This window comes from Mus pahari, chromosome 3, assembly GCF_900095145.1.
Source record: "Mus pahari chromosome 3, PAHARI_EIJ_v1.1, whole genome shotgun sequence".
Lineage (NCBI taxonomy): Eukaryota > Metazoa > Chordata > Mammalia > Rodentia > Muridae > Mus > Mus pahari.
Window position 1 is genome coordinate 62710412 of NC_034592.1, and position 23383 is coordinate 62733794.

At 44.1% G+C, this 23383-nt stretch overlaps 2 protein-coding genes across 3 annotated transcripts in view; one reads left to right on the forward strand and one right to left on the reverse strand.

The window, feature by feature from the left end:
- Plekha3 (pleckstrin homology domain containing A3) overlaps positions 1–11873 on the forward strand; it is a 22439-nt gene extending 10566 nt beyond the window's left edge. Inside the window, exons 4-8 of the mRNA XM_021193931.2 lie at positions 1849–1985; positions 2460–2624; positions 5304–5347; positions 7732–7847; positions 10506–11873. Coding sequence (XP_021049590.1) covers positions 1849–1985; positions 2460–2624; positions 5304–5347; positions 7732–7847; positions 10506–10630 — 587 coding nt within the window. The 3' untranslated portion in view covers positions 10631–11873. The remainder of the gene's footprint in view (positions 1–1848; positions 1986–2459; positions 2625–5303; positions 5348–7731; positions 7848–10505) is intronic.
- Positions 11874–19044: 7171 nt separating this feature from the next.
- The window catches only part of Ttn (titin), a 273795-nt gene continuing 269456 nt past the window's right edge, over positions 19045–23383 (reverse strand). For both annotated transcript variants that reach the window (XM_029536006.1, XM_029536008.1), the window contains 5 exons: positions 23222–23378; positions 21750–22441; positions 21486–21639; positions 20727–21029; positions 19045–20378 (listed from right to left, as the gene is read on the reverse strand). In XM_029536006.1, the coding sequence (XP_029391866.1) occupies positions 20080–20378; positions 20727–21029; positions 21486–21639; positions 21750–22441; positions 23222–23378 (1605 nt within the window). In that variant the 3' untranslated portion in view covers positions 19045–20079. The remainder of the gene's footprint in view (positions 20379–20726; positions 21030–21485; positions 21640–21749; positions 22442–23221; positions 23379–23383) is intronic.

Consider the following 23383-nt stretch of genomic DNA (forward strand, 5'->3'; position numbering starts at 1 on the left):
TTTCTTTCTTTCTTTCTTTCTTTCTTTCTTTCTTTCTTTCTTTCTTTCTTTCTTTCTTTCTTTCTTTCTTTCTTTCTTTCTTTCTTTCTTTCTTTCATGTATATGAATACTCTGTACCTGTACAGATGGCTGTGAGCCTTCCTGTGGTTGTTGAGAATTGTATTTAGGACCTCCGCTAGCTCTGGTCGGCCCCACTCGCTCAGTCCCTGTTCGCTCGGCCAAAGATTTATTATTATATATAAGTAAGTCTACTTACCCTTCTGGTGCTGTCTTCAGATGCACCAGAAGAGGGCGTCAGATCTCATTAAGGGTGTGAGCCACCATGTGGTTGCCGGGATTTGAACTCAGGATTTTCAGAAGAGCAATCAGTGCTCTTACCCACTCAGCCATCTCGCCATTTCCAGAACTGTTTTTATTTATTTATTTATTTATTTATTTATTTATTTATTTATTTATTTATGGTTTTTCGAGACAGGGTTTCTCTGTATAGCCCTGGCTGTCCTGAAACTCACTTTNTAGACCAGGCTGACCTCGAACTCAGAAATCTACCTGTCTCTGCCTCCCGAGGGCTGGGATTAAAGACGTGCGCCACCACCGCCTGGCTCAGAACTATTTTTAATATATTGGAACTTTTACAGATTATCAGCTTATGTATTAAAAAAAAAACCTCAGAGCTGGAAAAGAATGTAGGAGGAGAAGAGAAACGGAGTAGAAATGCGGGCTTCACATGGAAGAATGGAGCGGAGTCGCTGTGTAGTAAAACCCCCAGTGTTCAGGCGAGCAGGCTGTGTCAGTGAGTTGAGATGCTGTGTACAGACCTGGAGACATGAAGGCGATTTCTGGGTCTCACATGGCAGGAGAAGCAGCAAGTCCTGAGATGTCTTCTGTTCTCTCCATGTGCCTTGGCACATGCATATGTACTTGCATGCATGCAATGTTCGCTCTTCCTCCTCTCCCCCATCCCAGATTTGTCTGTCTGTCTGGTGTTCTCTCTCTCTCTGTGCGCGTGCATACATACATTTGGAGGTTTGTTGGAAGTTAGTCTCTCTCCACCTTATTTTTCTAACAGTCTTAGGCTGAATCTAGAGCTCAGTGATAGGGTACACTAGCTGGTCAGCCGGCTCTGAGCATCCTTCTCCTGCAGCTCAGTGATAGGGTACACGAGCTGGTCAGCCGGCTCTGAGCATCCTTCTCCTCCTGCAGCTCAGTGATAGGGTACACGAGCTGGTCAGCCGGCTCTGAGCATCCTTCTCCTGCAGCTCAGTGATAGGGTACACGAGCTGGTCTGCCGGCTCTGAGCATCCTTCTCCTGCAGCTCAGTGATAGNCTTCTCCTGCAGCTCAGTGATAGGGTACACGAGCTGGTCTGCCGGCTCTGAGCATCCTTCTCCTGCAGCTCAGTGATAGGGTACACGAGCTGGTCAGCTGGCTCTGAGCATCCTTCTCCTGCTGGAGCTCAGTGATAGGGTACACTAGCTGGTCAGCCAGCTCTGAGCATCCTCCTCCTGTAGCTCAGTGATAGGGTACACTAGCTGGTCAGCCAGCTCTGAGCATCCTTCTCCTCCTGCAGCTCAGTGATAGGGTACATGAGCTGGTCAGCCAGCTCTGAGCATCCTTCTCCTGCAGCTCAGTGATAGGCATACACAAGCTGACCAGCAGGCGCCCGGGGCCCTCCTGTCCTTACTTCCCAGTGCTAGGATTACATGCCACCACTGGGTCCAACTTTTATTATCTGAAGATACAACTCGGGTCCTCATATTTAGGCAACAAACATTTTGTTATGGCCTCTGTTGGTTGTTTTATTGTATTACAAAAATGATCTGGCTTTATATCTCTGTGTTTCTTTTAGAAATAAGTGAGACCAGTGAATCTCTGAAAACCAAAATGTCTGAACTTCGCCTCTACTGTGACCTCCTGATGCAGCAGGTTCATACGATCCAGGAGTTTGTTCACCATGATGAGAAACATTCATCTCCCAGTGTAGAGGTACTCCTTTTCCCCAGTCCCTTTGCTTGGAATCAGATTTGCCATGTATTGCCCTGGGGCATCCTTAGCCACTCCCTAGGATGAAAAATCACCACCAGAGTTACTTTGGCCTCTACAGTGTAGTGGTGAATAGTTAACCGTTTGACTCTCAGTGGGTCACGAGCATGCTGCACCCACCCAGGAGTTCTGGATTCACACACACACACACACACACACACACACACACACACACACACACACATGCACCAGCTGATTTTGATATGCCTTGACTAGCTTAATGGCTGGGCACTCCTAGACCTCTCCAGAATTGCTGGCTTAACACCTGCTAAATCTATATCTTACCCAGTAGACGGCTGCTGGTTTTGGTTTGCTTCCTTCTTAGTGATAAGCTTTAATTAATTTTCTCAGCTGACTCTCAGGCCATGCCTGATTGCATGGTTGCGTATGAGTCAGACGTTGTGTGTGACTTTTCAGAACATGAATGAAGCCTCTTCCTTGCTCAGTGCCACCTGTAATACATTCATCACAACCCTCGAGGAATGTGTGAAGATCGCGAACGCCAAGTTTAAACCTGAGATGTTTCAACTGCCTCATCCGGATCCCCTGGTCTCTCCCGTGTCGCCTTCTCCTGTTCAGATGGTTGGAACTTCTTCTTTTTTTCCTTTTATCAATATAAACATATTTACATTAAATTAAAAGTAGTGTATGTGTGTATGTGTCTGTCTGTCTGTCTGTCTGTGTAGATAAGAGATCAATGTCAAGTGTGTTCTTCTGTTGTTCTGTTTCTGTCTTACTTTTGAGACAGAGTCGCTCTGTGAACCTGGTGAGCTCTAGGCATCCACCTGCCTCCGAGTATGGTTGCAGCTGTACACCACCATGCCTGGCTGTTATTTGAGTGCTGAAAATCTGAACTGAAATCTTTAGTGGCAGGCACTTTTACCCACAAGCCACCTTCTCTGCCTCTCTTCTACCAATAGTTTTCTTTGTAAGATGGGAAATGGGGAGTGGGGAGGAAGTAGTCTGAATTGTTTGTCTGTGCTGGTCATCTCAGGTGAGGAGTTCACTCTCATGTGCGAGAGTGAATGCCTTGGTTTCTCCACTCTGAAGGGGCTGAGAATAGCCTGCCCAGGTACTCTTCAGCCATTTGCCTGAAAGCTTTGTAATAGGGGGAGGTTTAATTCCTGGGTTGGCAGGGGGGGGGGGGGGGGGGGGGGGGGGGGGGGGGGGGGGGGGGGGGAGGTGCTATTAAGCAAAGCTTGCAACTTGCAGTGGGAACAGTGTTCCGCAGTCAGCATTTGGGTTTGAATTCTCTGAGTAGGCAAGTTACTCAATTCCTCTGGTCCTTCATCTGTGACATGTCTCCTGTGTCAGAAGGTCTCTGTGAAGTATCCGAGCCACTTAATGGTAGGTGCAGAATGTTAGTTTCTTGATTACTCTGCACACCGAGAACTCTTTGCTGGGGGTGGTGAACTCATTGTGCCTTTCCTGCTATTAAGTCTGCCCTGGCGTGTTCTGGGGAGCCTGTGGTGAGATAAGGTTTGATAGCACTGCATTGTTTCCGCTGAAGTGTTCTTAGGAGCCTCTTTGTGGAGGAGGAAGGCACCTGGCTGTGTTTTAGCAACCACTGATGATGACAGAGGGAGCAGGGCCCAGCTCATTCCTGTTACCCACTCTGGCAAGCTCAGTCATGGAGAAGGAGTCAAGGCCAAGGCTTCCAATAACGTCTTGTCTTCATCAGTGAATGTCAGCTGGTCAGATGAGCTGGGCAAGTTCCAGTTGATTTAGTGATGGTTTTTCTGTCTCAGTCTAGCAGGGATTCTTTGCTAGGAATTCCGAGCACCGCTTTCGTGCTGCCCGTATTGTGGGAAGCTGAAGTGTCAGGTCCCCTGGGAGCTGGGTTACAGGTGGTTGTGAGCTACTCATTGTGGGTTCTGGGAGGCAGGCTCAGCGCTGCCTGTTATCAGCACTGACGTTCACCATGCTGAGCTGTCCCCTCAGAGCAGCTCTAAGGGAAGTGACTGTGAAAGGGATGTCCCAGTCCATCTGCGTCTTCAAGCCTGTCATTCCAGCTGTTGGGCTAGAACTATCTGTTACCACTGTAACTAGGGACCTTGTCAGCTGGCAGCTGCTGTCAGATGTTAGATGTGGGTTCATGTGTATAAAACGTGCTAAACCTTTAGTATAAACAGTCTCCCTGTCACCTTGTTAAACTGAAATAGTCTGTTTTATTCATGCTGTCCTTTCTTTTTTGGTGGGCAAATTGGGTCTTGTAAATGATGTTCCGTGTTCATCATAGTTGTGGCATGTTCTGCTTAGACTTTTTTTTTTAACATGTCATTTTACATTTATAGTTTTAAGGCTTGGACATCGGGCCTATGTATATGGTGGGCAGTTGCTCACTAAGCTTCCATCCTTGTTTGGATAAACGCTTTAGGAACCTATCTGAGGTTTAGGTTCTTGAGTTCTTTCCAGACGTTACTTGCCATTGCTGCCCTCTGTGAAGGCAGCACACACAGGTGCACAGGAGCTGCCTGATAATGAGTGGCAGAGGGAAACTTCACTGCCACCTCTACTCGTGCCCCTTAGAAGAAGGAGAAAAGGACAGTCATTAAGAGTATTTTCTGGCTAGGCAGAGGTGGCGCAACGTCTTTAATCCCAGCACTTGGGAGGCAGAGGCAGGTGGATTTCTGAGTTCAAGGCCAGCCTGGTCTACAGAGTGAGTTCCAGGACAGCCAGGGCTACATAGTGAAACCCTGTCTCAAAAAACCCAGGAAAAAAAAAAAAAAAAAGAGTATTTTCTGGGGCTGGAGAGATGGCTCAGCGGTTAAGAGCACTGCCTTCCCTTCCTAGAGGAGACAGGTTCAATTCCCAGGACATACATGGCAGCTCATAATTGTCTGTAACTCCTGTTCTAGGGCCTCTGACACCCTCATACAGACATACATGCAGGCAGAACAGTACATACAAAATAAAAGTAGATAAATTATTTTTAAAAAGTAGTTTCTGGTTTGCTAGATACTCCTTTTTATTATAAAGATGACTCTTAGGTTAGTTTTGTATATACCATTTATACTTTTACATATCACATAATCTACGCAGAAGTAGAATTTTAGTATTTTTTGGTATGTGTTGGGGAATTTCCAGTTAATCGTTAAGAAAGTTTGATATTGTGGGGCTTGTCACCTCTATAGAAGGTACGTGTCTTCGACAGGCGTCTGTTTCTCTGAATAAGTTTATGTTAATTATTGTAATTTAGAGGTGTATCATTCTCTCTGACAACAGATTGAGCTAAGGCCTTTTTCTCTTTCACTTTTCCAGATGAAGCGTTCAGCCAGCCACCCTGGACCCTGTGGTTCTGAGAGGTAAGCTAACCATGTCTTCTGCCTGGGGAAGTTCATCAGGCCCATGCCTGCTGTTGTGGACGTCAGCTCTGTGTGGGGTAGGACTGGTAGTTCTCATGTCAGGGGTTGGCTTCACAAAGGAGAACGGAAAGGAAACCTACGTGGATGAATTAACCTGGAGGGACGCCCTGTTGGCTGTTGTAGCTTCTCAGGTTTGAAGTAATATCAAGCAGTATGGGGCAGTGAAAAGACAAGCAGGTAAATACATTTTGTAATGTGTGTGTGTGTGTGTGTGTGTGTGTGTGTGTGTGTGTGGTGTGTTGAGTGTCCACAACTGAGGATATTTATCTCAATGTTTAATAGAATCATATTTCCATGCTAGGCTGTTACAGTGAAAGCCTTCCGGGTGAATCCTGATAGTGTTCCAGCTGTTGGGACACTGTGCTTCTCTGGTGTCCACATCCTCCTCCTCCCCTAGGTTCCTCCTCCTCCCCTAGTGTCCTTCTCCTCCCCTGATGTCCTCCTCCCCTGGTGTCCTCCACCTTCCCTGACATTCTCCTCCCCTAGTGTCCTCCTCCTCCCCTGATGTCCTCCTCCTTCCCTGGTGACCTCCTCCTCCCCTGGTGTCCTCTTCTTCCCCTGGTGTCCACCACCTCCTCTGACGTCCTCCTCCTTCCCTGGCGTTCTCCTTCCCTGGCATCCTCCTCCTTCTCTGATGTCCTCCTCCCCTGGTGTCCCCCTCCTCCCCTGGTGTCCCCCTCCTCCCCTGGTGTCCCCTCCTTCCCTGATGTCCTCCTCCCAGTGGCTGGGCCTACCCTCTGTTCTCTGGAAAGTGACGAAATCAAGTTTCTTCAGAATTTATTTTTCCATGCTGCCAATTCAGTCCTGGACCTTGCTATTGTTTTGTCTTTTTCTCTGTTAATTATATAATCCTTATCAAATTGATCTTCTCAGAGGAAGCCAGTAACTTATAAACATGTATTCAGCCCTGTCATGGTATAAAGCATTTTAACAACTGAACCTTACAGAACAGTGGAAGCTAAGTGATTTGGCAGCAAACATTTGTCTTGGTGATAGAAGTTTCTAAGCTGTATAAGGTTTCAAAACTGTATTTCATCCTTTTTTCCTTAGAAAGGACGTCGTAAAAAGACTACAAAGATACTATTTTTTTCTTGGATCTGGCAAGGTTGTACAGTAATGTTGAGCCATTGTAAAACAGAAGCCGAGATGCAGTTAGGCAGCTAGAGGGTTTTTTTTATTGTTTTTGTTTTTTGTTTTGTTTATTTATGAGTACACTGTAGCTGTCTTCAGACACACCAGAAGAGGGCATCAGACCCCATGACAGATGGTTGTGAGCCACCATGTGGTTGCTGGGAATTGAACTCAGAACTTCTGGAAGATCAGTCAGTGCTTTTAACCGCTCAGCCATCTCTCAAGCCCATTAGGTGATTTTGCTTCTGCGTTTGCATGCTTATACTGGGAAAAAAAATTTTTTTTTGAGCTAGTGTGTAACCACTGAACCATCTCTCCAGCTCCAAGACTGATTTTAAAAAACAGATTTGTTTTGATGGCAGGGCCTTATGTAGCACAGGCTAGCCTCAAACTGTCTACACAGTCCAGCATGCCTAATCCTAATCCTGCCCTTACCCACTCAGTGCTGGGAGTAGGGTACAAACCTCCATTCCTGGTTTATGCAGTGCTGGCTTCAATCTCAGGACTTCATGCACCTTAGTTAAATACCCTACCAACTAAGCTGCACACTTAGCCCTGAAAAATGTTTTTCCCAGCTTCCATTTCACCATCTTTTTGTTCCATTTCTCCTGTCAGTGAATTTATATCTGAACATCTCTCATCCTGTTGGCATCCCCTTCAGCCTGCCTTTTTTTTTTTTTTTTGTCAATTAAAGGTTGGCGTTAGATATATGCACTTGTGAACTCTATAACTTAAAGCTTAGATATTTTGCAAACCATTTCTGTCTGCTGCTTCAGTGGACACTCTTCCTAGAAGCACGTCTTTGTCTTCCTTCCCCATTTAGGACATGACCTGAGAGTTTCTGCCTGAATTCCACGTTGCCCCGCTGGTCTCCACACTTGACTTCTGAACGAGTGCAGGGTGCTCATGTAACGACTAAACATCGGAAGAGTGCCTCTGTTGTTTAAAGCCTTTTTCTAAAAACATTTTTTTTCAAGGCAGGATCTTACTATGTAGCTCTGGCTATCCTGAAACTTGCTCTGTAGACCAGGCTGGCCTCCAACTCACAGAGCTCCTCCTGCTTCTGCCTCTGGAGCGCTGGGATTAAAGGCATGCACCGGCACACTTGGCCATTTAACATAACATCCCAGTCAGAAAAGGTTCTTCTCACGGTTTAATGCCCCAGAGCTTAACACTTTTCATTTGATGTGCAGGAGCAGCTGCTCCATCAAAGAACCGGCATCTACCATTCACCGACTTCCTCAGCGACGCCGCAGAACCTACTCGGACACAGACTCTTGTAATGATGTTCCCCCTGACGACCCAGAGAGTGAGTTCCACAACTCTGTTTCTTTCTTTGTCCATGCTAGCCAAACTGGCACCAGCGGGATCTAGTAGTTCCTGGGACTGAAGCTTCACTTGGTGTCATTGGACTGCTGTACTTTGCTCTTCATTGAATTCCTCAGAGGGAAGTGAACCCCCACAGTCCCCTACTGCTCAGAGCTTCTCCTCCCAGTAGCTTTGTCACCCTGCCCATTCTGTCACGGGATGCTGAATCTCGTTGGTAGGTCCTCCTCTCTCCTAGAGACGGTTAGTGAATATGTTTTTATTCCCACTACATTTCCATTTCAAAGTATTGTAGAAAAATCATTAGTTGTAGGTGGAATCCTAGAGGAAAGTAAAGGTCTAAATATACAGAGAAATTAGCTATGCTACAATATTTACCTGCCATAAAATAGCTAAAGAGAGTCATTTTATGTGGTTGTTTATGACAGCACATATCCCTGGACCTTTGCCCCTCGTTTCAGAGCCAGCGGACTGTCATTTCAGTAAAGCCTGGTGATTTCTGTTAAGCTTTGTACTTGTGTCTAAAGAGCAAGATCTTTCACCGCATGTCAGGATGTACCTTGTTTGATTGCAAGGACCATGTCTTCTCATGCTTACATCTCATGGCTAGAATGTTACATCTTCGAGTCCTTACCTCCCACAGAGCATGTGGGAGAGTTCCCAAGTAAGGAACAGATTGTTCTTCAAGAGTTCACTGGACGTCAGATGTGTGGAATATGGATCTGATTTCCCCACTGAAATGACAGAATAAATGGTGATTAGGTCCTCTAGATAGCCAGGTCGGAGACTGGGATGAGCTAGCAAGCGGTAGAACCTTTGTGGTTTTGAAGAGAGGCAAAACAGAGCCTTCATTCACTTACCTAGAGACAGTTGCAGCGGCTGATTCTGAACAGAGCCATTGGCCACTTTGAGATACATTTTTAAAAACTTACCTTTTTCTTTTTAACGTATTTGTATGTGAAACGTGTGGATTTGCATGTGTGGGGCCCAGGGTTGAGTTGGTAATCTTCCCTCACTCTCTATCTTTTTCCTTTGGGGGTTGGTATGTTTTAAGACAGATAGGGTGTCTCTGTGTAGCCTTTCTGGCCTGTTCTGTAGACCAGCTGCCTCCAACTCAGAGTCCCTCGCTTCTGCCTCCCTGCCGGGACTCCCATTTTTTGAGGCAGGGTTTTTAATCAAGCTCACAAGTACAGCTAGTCTCAGTAACTGGCTACTTTCTCTTGCTTATGAAGCAAGCTCTTTAACCACCAAGTTATCTCCTTAGCCCATTTTGTTTTCTATGTAACACTGGCTGGCTTATATCCCATTATGTAGAGCAGGCCAGCCTTGAACTTTTGGTGGCCCTGCTTCAACCTCCCTAGGGTTGGGATTGAAGGAGCACACTCCCATATATAGCTCATTTCTAGATGTTTAGAAGGCAAAGACGTTCACTACCTTAGTTGTTAGGACTGTTTCAAACAAGTCACACTTACATACCATACAGATACTTTACCTTAAAGCTTCTGCACTGGCAGGGTGAGAAGTGTTGTTCTTAAATTCCTTTCTCTTTATGCTAAAGTTAACAGTTTAGTTGATGAAGCAGGGAATTGGCGTAGTGTATAGATTAGTGTATTATGTTAACGTATTATTGAAATTATCAGTTGATGGGGTTTTTTGGAGACAGTATCTTGTAGCCCAGGTTGGTCTTGAAGTATGCATTGGAGGTTGACTGGATTCTTGATCCTCCTGCCTTCACCTCCTGACTGCTAGCATTAGAGGTCGGTGCCACCTTGTCTGATTTATTCACTGCTGGGGCTTGAACCCCTGGCTTCGCTTCCTGAGTGTAGCCTGCTCCTGTGCTCCCACTCTGGTTCATGAAAGTGATTTTATGAGAATCTTCTTTCTGTGAGGTGCTTTTTTCATTTTGGACATACGCTTTTAAAGATGAGAGAAGTAAGACAATAAAGCAGGTGTGGTGTCTCTTGAGACTGAGGCAGGAGGATTAGTGTGAATGTGAAGTCAGTTGGAGCCGTGTCCTGAGTTCTAGGCCACCCTGGGCTACAGACTGAGACCTGGTCTCAAAGAACAAGATAAATAAATATAAGTAAAAGAAAACAAATGGGGTGTGGTGGGTGGATGGTCGAGGAAGCCTAGGTAAATTCAAACTGTGTTTTTGGCTGTGTTTACTTGAGCATCACTGGGACCTGTGGGCCATGTGGAAAGGGGACTGCCAGTGTAAGAACTCTTGCTAGCTTTGTTCAGAAAGGCTCTGTGCTATTACTAAATATGTAATCTTGGAGAAATCATGTATTGTTTTTTGAGTCTCTGTTCACAGGAAGGTACTAACAGCATCAGGACCATAGACTGAAAAAGCAATCGCTCGGTTAAATTCATCCGAGCAGGTGGATGGCACGTAGTGTGCCAGCCCTCCTTCTGGCAATGTACGAAACAAATCCTTGCCTCTGGAAATTACATAATTTATCTTGGGAATGCTGAAGTTTCTCCTTATGATTGGCAGTGGTAGAAAAGTGAGTTTCTCTCAAACAAACAGAAGGTTATCAGGAAACTGGTGGGATTTTGATTGTCTGAACAGACCTGAGATGCTCTTTCCTGGGGTCCAGGAGTCAGCCGTACTCGCTGAATTTGTCAATCACTTCCACAGGACCTCTTCACTGTTCAGGAAACACACTTAATGGAGATTTGGCATCAGCAACCATTCCGGAAGAAAGCAGACTTACGGCCAAGACACAATCTGAATCCGAAGACCCTCTTCCACCCTTCTCCTGAGGAAACAGACTTGTCCAGCTTCCTCTGAGTGTTGCTATGCAAAAGCTGCTGTAATTAAACTCGTTCTGGGGTAGCTTTGCCCTCTCCTTAGGATTTCTCTGCACTTTATAGAATATTGTAAACAAACAACCCACATACTTTTGAAGTGTATTTTATCTTTCTATAGTTTACTTGCAAGAGTATTTTCCTAATAACTTCACAGTATGAATGTGCATCTTTTTTTTTTTTTTAAACAAATGATGGTGTAACATTTTGACATCCATAAGGACAAATGTAGATATTTTTCTAAAAAACTGTGAGGGACTGACAGCTTGGTCAGTGTGTATTGTAGTATATAAACATGAAATCTCGCCAGATTTATTTGACAGAAATGTGAGAAATGTAACTTGTGCCATGGACCAAAAGGTCACTTCACCCCAGCTTAAAATTAATTACCATAGCAGCTTGATGGTGATTTTATCATATTCCTTTAAGGAAAAAGGAAACACTTAATATTCTAAAGGTCTTTAGCCCAAATACCATGACATGTTGAGCATTTTTTTTAATAAAAATCAGACTCCGCTGTCCTTCATATGTGAAGTTGACATCTACTGATTTGTCAATACCAAACATCAGATTCCAGTATTTAATTTTTATTTATTTATTTTCTTATTGCATCAAAAGATGGTTATGTCCTAACTTTTATGGCCTCCCCAATTTAAGATGTATATGCATAGTTGTTATTTACGTTGTCCTAAGATACACAAGGCAAGGGTCTCAGTGATGTTGTTCACTTACACCCGAGAAACAAATGGCTTTCAATGGAAGAGGACTTCAGTGCTTGTTAAAAAATGGGCAGTGAGCTGCTGTTGTAAGGTATGATTTGCAGCTCTTTGGCATATCCAGAGACATTTTTAATTTATGAATATTTATACAAAAAGCAATTCTGTCAAGATGACTGTTCTATATCACTTGAGAATGGCATTATTTAATTAAAGAACAATTTGCAGTTTTTGGTAGTGCCTGTCTTATCTATTGCTGGGTTATTCCTCTACACTGTATTTCTTTTAAGTCACTTTGGGGTATTGATTTTATCCCGGAGTTAGAATGATCAGCACTTTGACAAAAATTGGCTTTGTGTTTTTAAGTTAGTCATATTTTACTAATACATGGTTTTTATACTCAAATTCATCATATAATACATCGTGTCTTTTACATTCATTGATACTCTGTCTAGTCTATTAAATGCCTTTTGTGTTCTTCATTGATTTTATTTTTTTATTGTGTTCAAGCCTAACGGTGAGCATACAGCAATCGTATGTTTAGCTTGTCTTTTCTTTGAGTTTAGAATGGGAGCCAAATATCTAGTAAATATTTGGTATTTACTAAGTCTGTACTTTTCCCCAAGTTTAAAATGTCTATATCTATTAACTGCTCCAAAAGTGCTTGTCATTTTAACTAGCAAATGGCTCATTGGGGAATCCTTTGTCCAGTGGAGTCAGCCCACCTGTAACTTGCATTTAATATGGTCAGTTTGGAAAAAAATGATGATGTGGGCAGTCTATTTTTTTTTTTTTAAACCATACAAACTTGCAGAATATGGTGCTTCTGATAGTTTCTCTGGTAGTTGTTTCCCCCTGGGTAATAGGTTTATAATAAATATTACAAGCTTTTGAACTTGTAGGAATAGAGGAAATTTCATTTTTTATTGCTTTACCCAAATAGACATGATGGTGAATGATTTCTTTGTAAATACTTTAAAAATAAAAGGCAGTCATTTTTAGTTTGCATTCTGCCCCCTCTACGTAGACACACTTGATGGCTTTGGTAGGTCATCCTGTCCCTGAAACTGTGACCTTGGAGCCCTTTGTCCTTGACCCACACACATTTGTGGAGTTGGCTTTTTTGAGGACATATACCTTGATTTACGTGTAGATGTTGAGTTACTTTTCCTTTTAAGTTTTTGTTATATTGATCAGACTAAGCTATAGCTTCCGGGCTCCGGGTTCCTCCTGCCTCAGTCTCCAGATTACCTGGGGCTGTGGATGAACACCACTGCCCCTGGCTTCTGTCAAGGCTTTAGTCTGGGAATTGGCACTTTGAGGTCAATTATGAAGCTTAAGGGAATCTTACATTCTGAGGAGTAGATTGTGCTGACTTTCCAGGATTTTAAGGAGACAGTGAGTCAAGAGCACTTGTTGTGTGAGGACTTTGACCTGTTGCTCGAGGTTGTCTCTTGCTTAGTCTGAGGCATGGGACTGTTGAGGTCCTTGGAGACTCTTGACTTCTGTGCTTGCTTTTCATTTCTGGTGCCCGCTCTGTCTGGGTCTGCAGGGCTTCCAGGATTAGTGGAATCCCGAGAACTGTTCTGTAAAGGAACTAAATCTGTATTTTGTTACATTATTGTCCTAGCAATGAAACACCATGACCAAAAAGCAAATTGAAAAGGAAAGGGGTTAGTTTATGTTGCCATATCACTGTTCATTATAGAAGAAAGTCAGGACAGGAACTCAAACAGGGCGGGGAACTTGGAGGTGGGAGCTGATTGCAGAGGCCATGGAAGAGTGCTTCTTATTGGCTTGCTCAGTTTGCTTTTTTGCTTTTTTGTTTTGTTTTATTTTGTTTTTGTTTTTTTCGAGACAGGGTTTCTCTGTATAGCCCTGGCTGTCCTGGAACTAACCAAGCTGGCCTCGAACTCAGAAATCTGCCTGCCTCTGCCTCCCGAGTGCTGGGATTAAAGGCGTGCACCACCACGCCCAGCTTCTGTTTGCTTTTTTATAGAACCCAGGACTACCAGTCCAGGGACAGCTCCACTCAAAATGGGCGGGGCTCTCCCCTATCAATCACTAGTTAAGAAAATGCCCTACAGCTGATCTATGGAACTATTTTATCTATTGAGGTTCCCTCCTTTCAGATGACTCAATGTTATGTCAGGTTGACATAAAACAAACCAACATTGTGTTGGGCTATTTTCCCAGTCAGGGCAAGTCCAGAAGTAAGTTCTTAGTGTAGAATAATGCCCACCAAGCACTTACCCCACAGAGAAAGCTCTATTAGTTAGTGGCAACACCCACTAACATTCTAAGAACTGTCAGGAGGCCATTGCCTCAAACCAGCCTTCAGGAGGCAGGCCGAATATTTTGTCAGGATATCTGAGGAGTGTATGGGAAAATGTGGGCTTTGGTTTTTTAATTTAAGACCCAGTGATACAGTTTCTAGAAAACTCTGACTTCACTACTGCCCCAGTGTGACATGCTGAGTCGGATAAGCACCCTCCCTCTTTGGTGGCTCTTGCAGATCTCAGGAAAGTTTCAGTGGTCAGTGTAATTTCTAGCCTCAGCTTTCTGAGGATGACAGATTGGCTACATTGCAAGTGAGGTTTTGGTTTTTGTTTTGAAAATAGGGAATAAATGGAAGGGATTTTTGCTGTTTGTGCCTGTTTTAGAGCTGAGCTTCTAATTGGAACAGAACCCAAGCCGCTCCACCCTAAACAAGCACTGCCTCTCATCTCCCCATTATTCACTGGGTTTGTCCTTTTGAGTGAGGAAGTAGTGGCAGGACATGGTGTATATACAGACGGGGCTTCTGAAGATCCAGGTCTGCAGCTCACTGAGTGACCTTGGGTAATGTGCTGGTTAGCTGTTGTCAACGTGACAGACTAGAGTCAGAGTTCCTTGTGAAAGGAAAGGTATTCCCCAAGACCAAGTTCTCAACGCAAACTAGATTTATTTGCTCCAGGGACAGAGTGTGGGGATAAGGAACAAAGATAGAAAATGAGGAAGACGGAGAAGGGGAAGGGAACAAAGGAGAGGGGAGTCAAGGGGAAAGGGAGATGGGGTATTTCTCCCAGAGTGTGACAAAGGGCTGCCTCTAGGTAGAGAGCAGACAGATGTGGCACATAGAAAAATGGTTTATAAAGGTACAAGGGGGAAACCTTTCTGTTTAAGGATGAGGCATTTCGTTTTAACTGGGCATGTTAATTAGGTAAGCCAAGGGGCCTTTTGGTTGCTTGACTTAAATACTTTGATAGCTAAACAGTAGTAGTCGCCTCAGGAGGAGGAAGTGGCCAAATAAGGGAATAGACCTTGGGGGCTAGTTTTAGGAATGTAAGGTTTTTAGCAAGGCAGAGGGGGTGGGAGAGAAGGGCAGGCCTGCCAGAGCCATGCCCACCGAGCTTGCATTGGCCAGAGCCCCTTCAGCCTGGGAAGAGGGAGCCTCAGTTGAGGAATTGCCTCCATCAGGTTGGCCTGTGTCTGAGGAGCTTTTTCTTGATTAATGAATGGTGTGGGAAGGCCCAGCCCACTGTGGGTGGTGCCACCCCCTTGGCAGGTGGTCCTGGGTTAAGAGAAGAAGCCTCAAGTTCCCTTCTTCAATAGTCTGCTTCAGTTCCTGCCTCGAGCTCCTGTGTGGGCATGGCTTGATGGACCGTGACGGGACACGGTGAAGCAAAGCTTTTCTCACTCTAAGTTGACTTTGGTGAGTGTTTTGTCTCAGCAATGGAAAAGCAAGCTACAGCAGCAATGTTAGTCGTAGACACTAGTGTTCTTCCACTTTCATCCTTCCTTCCTGTGGTCTCTCCACTGACCAAGTTCTTCGTAAGTGGACTCTATTTATATTGGCAAGGCAGTTCACCTTCCCTTATGTCTGCTAGCCAGATGGGTGTATTGATGCTACAACGTTCCTCCCGTTTGAGTTCCAAACAGCTAAGTGGCAGTAGAGGAGGGATAGTTGCCCTCTTCATGGACATAGGTCAAGGTTCATAGCACACTGGGCAACTAGTAGGACCTTTATTGACCAGAATCTCAAAGCAGATTATGGTGGGTTTTTGAGCACCTGGCAGCTGCCAAATAGAAGCGCTTCAGTCATGTGCAGCAGTGTGAGGGACGAATTCTGACTCCGTGTTCCTCTAACATGGTTTGGCAGCAAGGTTCCCTTGAAAATTCTGGGGTTTTCCCTTTAAACTCAAGGACCTTATCCCTAGCAAGCAACCTTAGTCCTTAAGGCTCTGTTTAGAAGCACCTGGTTTGTGAGGGACCTTATACAAGGACGATTAACTGCTTTTCCTGACTGTGTGAGGAAAGGTTATTCAGGGCACCGGGTCCTTCACAGGTGTTTCAGGGGTGGTGTTGGTTGCTTCTTCTGCTTCCAAGGAATTATAGGAAGTGCTCTGTTAACAGATATCCCAAGGAACAGAGCAGGTACTCATGACTATTCAAAGATATAAAAGCAAGCCTTTGTAGTCTAGACCACCCTATGTTCAAAGTCCCTTACCCGGCAGACCGCTTTCTCCTGATGCCAGGAAACGGGACATTGTCAATTGTCTTAAAAATGTCCTTTGGTACCAATAATTTCCTTTATTATCCTGGAGCAGTCTGAAAATATTCTTACTGGGCTTGGTCACCATGGAAGCAGGCATCTAGCTTTTTTCTCAGCTGACCATTCCTGGTTAATCATCTTCCCCATTGCCATGTGTTTCTGTTCTCCAGCTCACTACTATTGGATAGAGGATGACCATGTTTGGAAAGACTCCATCAAAGTGTTCCTATGAGACTGTAGATATGCTTGTCACTTCTAGTGTTACAAGTTGAGGATTTTATCTTCCCCCAAAGAGATGCTGGATTCTCAACCTCTAGTACCCCGGGATGTGACCTAATTTGAGATGGGTCTTTGGAGAGATGAAGGGAATTAAGATGGATCCTGGTCCAGCATGGCTGTCCTCCTGAAGGGGAGAGGGTGGGAGATAGACATGCATGTACTGAGGTTTGGGGCAGGTTCTCCCCTCACCGCTCTCGGGAAAAACTCTGCAGACATGGAATTTTGGATTTCTTATCTCCAGAACTGAGTTTCTTTGTTTTGTGCAAGGCAGTCACTAGGACTTGTTTCCAGTTGCCCTAGCAAACTCATGTGTTTGGTGACCATCAGTGAGACTCTAAGGTAGCTTCCTTCTTTTACATGGTGGCCTCCTAAGAAGAACTTGTTCATAGATCTCGGATGCTACGCTGAGCACCACTATATGAACTTTACATGTAGTAACTCGCCTAATGCTCCCAACAGTATTGAGAGTGTTGTTCCCATCTTAGGCATGGTGAAGCTCACTAACCACCTCCAACTCGTACAAACCAGTAAGCAGAGCCTAGGTTTGAGGTTAGCATTCAGGTCACCTCACATGTCCTCAATGCAGGTGTGTAATTCCAACACATTCTGCTTGCTGTGTCACCAGGGTGTGGATTATAAAACAGGAAGAAAGGGCAGGAGGGGAGTGATGACAGCCAGTAAGTTCAGTGGGTTGGAATCTGGGGAGGGCTGTGCATTTTTTTTTTTCTTCCTGCTTTCTGTTGCCCCTTGTTGATGGGCATGGGGAAAGGACAATTAATATGACTTGGAGATGAAGCACTGAGGAACCAGGGGCCATTCCCCAGATTATTGAAGGAGGGAGAGCAGGAAGCAGCAATGACATCCACTTCAGTGGGAATTTGCAGAGGAGCTAGGAAAAACGGTGGTAGGCGCCAGGGTCAAAGAGTTCCATCTCAGTCTCCCAAGGCAATTCCCTTGAGTGTACCCATCAGCAGTATCCTGTGGTCCAGCCAGGAGCTTCCACTGAGGTGAAAAATGCAAATCAGGCCTTGGCTTCAGGTATATTTCCCCATTCCTTTGAACGAAGTTGCTGACATTCCCCTCCCCAAGGATCTGGGAGCTGACAGAGCAGATGAGAGATCATCACGGGCTGTGGCTGGTAAGCAGTATGACCATACATCAAAGCCAGAGTCCTCCTCAGGGAATGACCCTTCGCAAGCCCTCGAACGAGTGTGGGTGCACAGTTGCCTGTGGAGATCAGAAGACAATCTTAGGTGTCATCCCTCCTCAGGTGGGTGCCACAGTGGTTTTTGGAGGCAGGAACTCTCATTGATTGGCCCAGGGCTCCCTGAGTAGGCTGGGTTGGATGGACTACCTTCTCCACCACTGGGATTACAAATCTTATGCCACCACATTTTGTTTTTTGTTTTTTTTTGTTTTTCTGGGGAATGAATTCAAGTCCTCTTGCTTGGACAACATCACTACTGGCTGAGTTATCAGCCCTGGTCTCTCATTTTGAAGCATGAGCAGTTAACGAAGGTGAGATGTGCAACTGGCGTTACCAGTTCCCTCACTGCCAGAGGGATGTGTTGGGATCCTTCTCACTTGGAGTTTCTTGGGTGTTGACTGTTTAGCTGCCCCTGTAAGCAGAAAACCACCCTGCCCAACAGGGGCTCTCTCGTCTGCACACCTTCTTCTGTCTCTCTTCCTCTCCCCAGTCCCAAAGACTACACTTGCTGATTGATTTATGGGCCACACAAGGGGCATCCTTGCTTCTTGAAGCATCTCAGTGGCATTGTGCTTCCTGAGATCAGGCTGGGGGCTTGTTGATGCTACATTCTTGTGTGGTTTTTCATTCTCTGTCCTGTACCTCCTTCCTTCCTGTGGTAGTCATCAAGGACTTGGCTGAGGAGAATGTTTGTCTTGATCACCTGCTGTTGCACTCCTACCAAGTATTTTCCAGGTTGGCAGGCATGCCTGGGAGCAGGGCATGTCCTCACTAAATGGGCAGCTAACAAGATCGTACTCAAGACTGTGCTGACGCCAGAACCAGGGTTGATGCCAGAACCCTGGGTTCTGCTTTTAGGAAATCTGACTTAAACCAGAAAACTTGCTGAATCTGTTAATAAAGACCCAATGTGGTCTTTTAGAGAAGTAAAAACTTAAAGTATGTTGTCTTTGGTTTTGGTCTCCTATAGTTAATATTGATGTCGCTTTAGGCAAGTGGTCCTCTTTGCATGTTGATAGTCTTACCTAATTGAAGTGGACAAATATGGGGTTTTATGGCATAAGCTTTTTAGTATCAAGTAAATATCAGTTGTTTTTAAATTATTTTATTTTATGGAAATGGTTGCTTTGCCTGAATGTATGTGTACTGCATGCATGCTTGGTGCCCAGAAAGCATGCCTGATACTGTAGAACTAGAGTTATAGATAGTTACAAATCACTATGTGGATGCTGGGAATTGAACCCTGACCCTCTGGAAGAACATTCAGTGCTCTTAACCACCGAGTCATCTCTTCCTTGCTATTAATTGTTTGAACTATACTACTTAAGATCTTTATTAGTCCTAAGACCTGTTATTTGCTCTGTTTGTAGCTGTAGTAGTCAATCGAATTGTTTCCTATGAAACCATCTTTCTTGATAAGTTTGGAAGACAGACTTTTTAGATAAATTTATTCTTGAGAACTAGGCTTTTAAAACAAAATTATTGAATTCATCTAATATAGCAATGTGCTTTGAGTACATTTTTAACATTAGAACTTGCCTGTTCTTATCCTGTCTACGGTAATCCATGTTCTGTGTAGAAGTTATAGTTCCTCTCCAGGATTGCACAGAAAACAACCAACCACACATTTTGAGGTGCAGATAGCTTGCTTTATTTTGTTTTTTAATCTCAAGGAGGTCCAATATGTATAACTAACAATTGAACAGACACTGGCGTGAAGAGGACTACATCAAATTAGTAATTTTTTTTTTTATGGGCAGTTGGTAGTATTGTTGTTTTAACGACAGCTTCACTTGTTGTTACATTTTTATTATTATTATTTTGCTGTGGCTCATTGCTTAGTTGCCCAGTTCCCGGTGAAATTTAAATTTAGAACTACCACACGAGGCAGGAGCTGCACCTGGGACCTCCAGGAGTTGACACCGCCCTGGCATAGGAATACTTGAATAGCTTGGTTAGACGAGGGGATGGCCAGGAGATGGTACTTTTTCCAAGCTATCCGTGCACTCTATATGCCAGAGACAGTGTGAAGTGGGCGAACAAAGTGTATGGCCGTTACACTTTGCTCTGGTTATATATGTCATGATAATTTTCAGTGTGACATCATCAGAGAAAACGTAAGACGTTAAAGTGTTGCTTACAGGAGGGTAGATGCAAACATCACCAATGCCTTACATTTCTGACTCAGTAGGTGTCAGTGCACATGTCAGGGACATGTACAGCAGCATCCTTTTTTTAGGTGGATCGGACATCTTCAGTGGGGAATTTCTCAACCCACTGAGGCATACTTAGACATCAACAGTATGTTGAGGCACAAAGATTGATTAAGTATTGGCAGGGTATTCGTCCCATAATCTATAAGAAACTTTCTCCCACCAACAGTTAGTTTCAAAAGTTACAGTGTAAAATGTCATAAAATAAATGGTACAAAACTTTATAACCGTGAACCCGGCTATATACAGTATGTACATGTATGTCATTAGCAAATATTCTCAGGTCAAGTATGAAAGGATTGAAATGCATAGTTTTGGAACTGTGACTCATTTAGATGGATACAAAACTACTTAAAAATATTTACAGGTCAGAAAGATTAGTCCATGTGAATCATTTGAGAGAGATTATGAATGAGCATTGAGTGTAAGGGCCCCCGCTCTTGGCCCTGGCCCTCTTACATAGAGCGGATATTAATATTCACAGTGGCAGAGTCAGATCCAAATTCATTCCCTAAGCTTAGGGTATAAAGTCCACCATCTTGTTTCTGTACATCCATGATGATCAGGGTGGTCAGGTCGTCTGTGTTTTCAATGTGGAATCTTCCTTGTTGTTCTTGGTTTTGGATTTTCCTTCCACCACAGGACCATGTTATTTCTGGAGTAGGCTCCCCAGTAAAAGCACAGGCTACTGTTAGAACTTTGCCTTCGTCAATGCTGATATCAGAGGGAAGAGCTTCAATTTTAGGTGGAATTCCTTAATGAAACAGCAACAGAAAAGTTTTAGGATCACCGAAAACAAGAAATCCTATTCACTCGCTTTCTATTGAATTTTAATGCACTAAGACAGTGAGTGGTTCTCAACATGTGGGCCGTGACCCCTGTGGCCAACTCCTATCTCCCAAAATATTTTCATTACGGTTCATAAAGGTAGCAGAATTACAGTTGGGAAGTAGCAACAAAAATAATTTCATGATTGGGAGTCGCGACAACGTGAGGAACTGTATTAAAGGGTCGCAGCATTAGGAAGGTGGAGAACCAGTGCTCTAGAACGATGCCATGCTAGGTGGCTTGATCTACCTCTACCAGGAATTCTTTTGCTCACCTCTTCCGCCTGCTTTGAGCATTCTACTGGTTGAGCTTTCCAGTTGTGTCATGCTAGATTTTCCCATAAAGCTGCTGGAACTCATTTCTACAAAGGACTCTTGCATGGAAGACATGCTTTGGGCAGACATGCTGGCAAACTTCATTTCAGTCATGCTGCTAGCGCTGCTGCTGCTGAAGCTGCTGAAGGATGCCTCCTGCTTAGAGGCAGACATTTGGACTGACTGAGACGAGACGCTTCCGTGCAAGCTCACGTCACCGCTCGTTTTCAATACCACCTCTCTCGGTGGTTCTTCCACCAGAGCTGTAGAGCATAGCAGATACACAGGGGACATCAAAGACATCGTGTTACTTGGTGACATCTGACGATGACTTAACGGGAATGAAAACTTAACATACGCACACGGAAACACAACCCAAACAGTTTGCTGTTGAAGCATAAGCAAATACATATATACATACATACAGTTGTCAAGAGCTAGCTCAATGGCTCTAAGAAATGATCCTTAAGTTTACATGCAGCTGCTAGAAGTTGCTAGGAGAAAAATGATTAACCATATATAAGATAATTAACATGTGAAGTGTTCTGGAAAGTCTTACAAGGGCTGTTGGTAGCTTTACTTCCAAAATTTAACTTACCAAAATTTCCATTTAGTGAAACTGATTCTGAAGATGAACTCCCACAAGAGGCCTGTCTTTCTCACACGTGCACACCTCACCTGCCCTGACTTCTTAGGGAAAATGGCAAAGATGTACTTACGGAGCACTGTGAGGGACGCTGTTGCTGAACACTGGCCACGGAAATTCTTGGCCTTGATTGTGTACTTTCCGCTGTCGCTTACAGACGCGGTTCGGATTTCAAGAGTGTATATATTTCTGGAGCGACTCACGCTGATATTTGAAGAAATGGAAATCTAAAAAAAAAAAAAAAAAAAAAGAAGAAAAGGAAAGAGGCATTGAAGTCTGTGGCAAGGGACGTGATATTTTAAATTTTCTCCAATATATATCCAAAACTTAAACTTACTGGCATGTTATTTTTAAACCACTCAATTTCAGGGGACGGCTCCCCGCTGATCTCACAAGAAAAGAGAACATTCTGTCCCTCGTTAATGTTTTGAGATCTGGGCTGTGTGATGAAGCTTGGAGCATCTGAGAGTTCTTCGCTCAGGGTCAAGTCAAACTGACACTTGACAACTCCCTGGCTGGTTTTGCCTATGCAGGTGAGGATTCCTTCCTCTCTGTGACTGGCCTGCTTGATGGTGAGAGTTTGGTCACTGCCAGATACCCCGTATCTGTATTCCTCTGAGTTCGGAAGCTCAATGCCGTTCAGGACCCATCTCACATCTGCGGCCCCAGCAATGTTGGCTTTCAGGGTCACTCGCTGTCCCTTGGTTATGTTCATCTGGGTAGACAGTGCTTTGATCTCCGTGTGAGTTTTGACTTCTTCTGATGCCTGTGAGGTTTTGGTGACTTCTTCGTGGACAATGGATTTCTCCACGGAGGCTGCTGCTGACTTCTTGACTTCTTCGGCAACCAGAACTTTGGATGCTTCCTCCTTGATGGCCAGTGTTTCATGAGATTTTACTTCTGACGTTTTGATTTCTTCAGAAGTTAGGGCTTTTTGAGAAATCTCCTCTTGGACACTTGCTTTCTTCTTAGATGTGACTTCGGAGGTCTTCCGGGTAGATACTTTCTGTGCCTCGGTGTCTTTTACGGCTAAAAAAGAAACCTCTGTAAGTAGACTTAATTGGAGGGCGATTTTCTCCACTTTTGTAGATTCTACTATGTGATTATCGTCAAAGACAAGTGTCAACTGCTATATAATGTGTAGGTAACACCAAGTCTCAGTTCCAATTGTAGAAAATTGTCTCATATGACTCTTGAGATTGGGCATAATAGTTTCTTAAACTAGATTAAATTAAGATCATTTTACAACATGAGGGGAAGCACATCTTGAGCAGAGTAAGCAAAGGTTTGACTGAGGACTGTGGAGCAACTGAAAAATTATTTTTTGAAAGACTGAGACGAATTAATTTTAACTGGGATACGAGGGTGACTCCCTCACTAAGTTTGTGCTCCTTGGAAAATGACAAGCATAAAAGTTTGAGAGGAACTACCACATTGTGTATTCACTCAGTTTTATTTAATTTTACTTTTTGAAATAGGGCCTCATATAGCCCAGGCTGACTTGAAGTTCGTTATATAACTGAGGCTAACTTCCTTATTCTCCTGCCATCATCCAATGTAATGATTCCAGGCTAGAGCCACCAGACCCGCCCGGCTTTATTCTTAACTATTCCTGAGAACAGTTTGTAAGGTCTGTGAGATCTTATACAGCATTTCATGCAATCATGCTTTTATGCTGATAGTGTATTAACTGTAAATCTGTGTGTCTGGATTAGAAAATGTTTAATTTTAGAATTGTGTATGTTTGTGTTCTGAAACTATTAATACTGTTCTCTAAAAAACATTGGTTAAGGACAAAACTACATGTACCTTTTATTGTTAGCTTGCAGTTCGAGGACACAGATCCAGCAGAATTTGTTACTGTACAGGCATAAAGTCCGCCATCAGATGTCTCAGTCTTGAGAATTTCTAAGATGAATTCTTCTTTGTCGTTAGAGAGTTTGTATTTACTGCCTTGTGCAATAGCCTGTG